Here is a 928-nt window from a genome sequence, read left to right as displayed (position 1 = left end):
GAGTGATGGATTCGAATTCATCCTAGCATTGGAGTCCTCTCTCACCCACCCTACATTCTGACATAGGCAGAGTCCCGACTCCACATGAGAACAGGTTAGAGGCCACTGCTTCAGTCCAGGCTGGCAATTTGGACTGTCACTCACCTGTGCCATTGGCCAAGCCCCTGTGGCTTGGGTTCTTGATGGGCTGGTGATGCCGGTTGCTAGCACCAGGGCTTTGTTCGCCGGTTGCTGTGGTTGTTCTGGCTGAACCACCTGAATGTCTGTGCGTCCTGGGGGTTCAAAGTATAAGGCAGACAGATATAAGTCACTGTTAAAAAAAAAAAAAAAAAAAAAAAAAAAGAGGTGTACCCTACCTAAGTCACTGTATTCCCTCTCTATTTATTATAAGTAAGACCTTTAATAGCCCATGTAGTTAGTCTTGACTCAACAGATGCTGGCTCCAAACAGAGAGACCCAGGTAAGCTTCCTTCTTGGTAAGAGCCCAGAAGGCAATTTTGGGTAAACTTTTCCACTTGAAATAAACAAATCCAGAGTGAATTACCCCCACATCCAAAATGACGGGCAAAATATCTTGTGACCATCACATTATTTTTATTGGGCTCAAATGTAAGAAATAAACAAGAATCACTGGACAGGCTACAGATGACATATTTCTCCGGGTAGGCAGAGCCCAAAACTTATCCAAATTCATTTTCTCTATAGCTAGAAAGATGTTTCCCTTGGGAACAAGAAGTCAAAGAGCATTAGGCAACTTTAGCCAATGCATATGTTGACATGTTTTATCTAGAAAAGATGACTCCATGGTCCATCCAAGTAAATGAGGAACAATGCAGAAAGGGATCTACATCAGAAGAAAATCGGCAGACTCTAGCAGCAGAGAACCTACCTGGCATCTTCAGAGAACACAAGGCAACAGGCAGTATGT

The 928-nt window shown here is 43.6% G+C and overlaps 1 protein-coding gene across 3 annotated transcripts in view; it reads right to left on the bottom strand.

The window, feature by feature from the left end:
* The window catches only part of WWP2 (WW domain containing E3 ubiquitin protein ligase 2), a 123,016-nt gene that overhangs the window by 50,993 nt on the left and 71,095 nt on the right, over positions 1–928 (bottom strand). For all 3 annotated transcript variants that reach the window (XM_006909817.3, XM_025045297.1, XM_015587777.2), the window contains one exon: positions 145–272. In XM_006909817.3, coding sequence (XP_006909879.1) covers positions 145–272 — 128 coding nt within the window. The remainder of the gene's footprint in view (positions 1–144; positions 273–928) is intronic.

This window comes from Pteropus alecto, unplaced genomic scaffold (genome assembly GCF_000325575.1).
Source record: "Pteropus alecto unplaced genomic scaffold, ASM32557v1 scaffold42, whole genome shotgun sequence".
NCBI classification, from domain to species: domain Eukaryota; kingdom Metazoa; phylum Chordata; class Mammalia; order Chiroptera; family Pteropodidae; genus Pteropus; species Pteropus alecto.
This window is presented reverse-complemented; position numbering and strand designations above follow the sequence as displayed.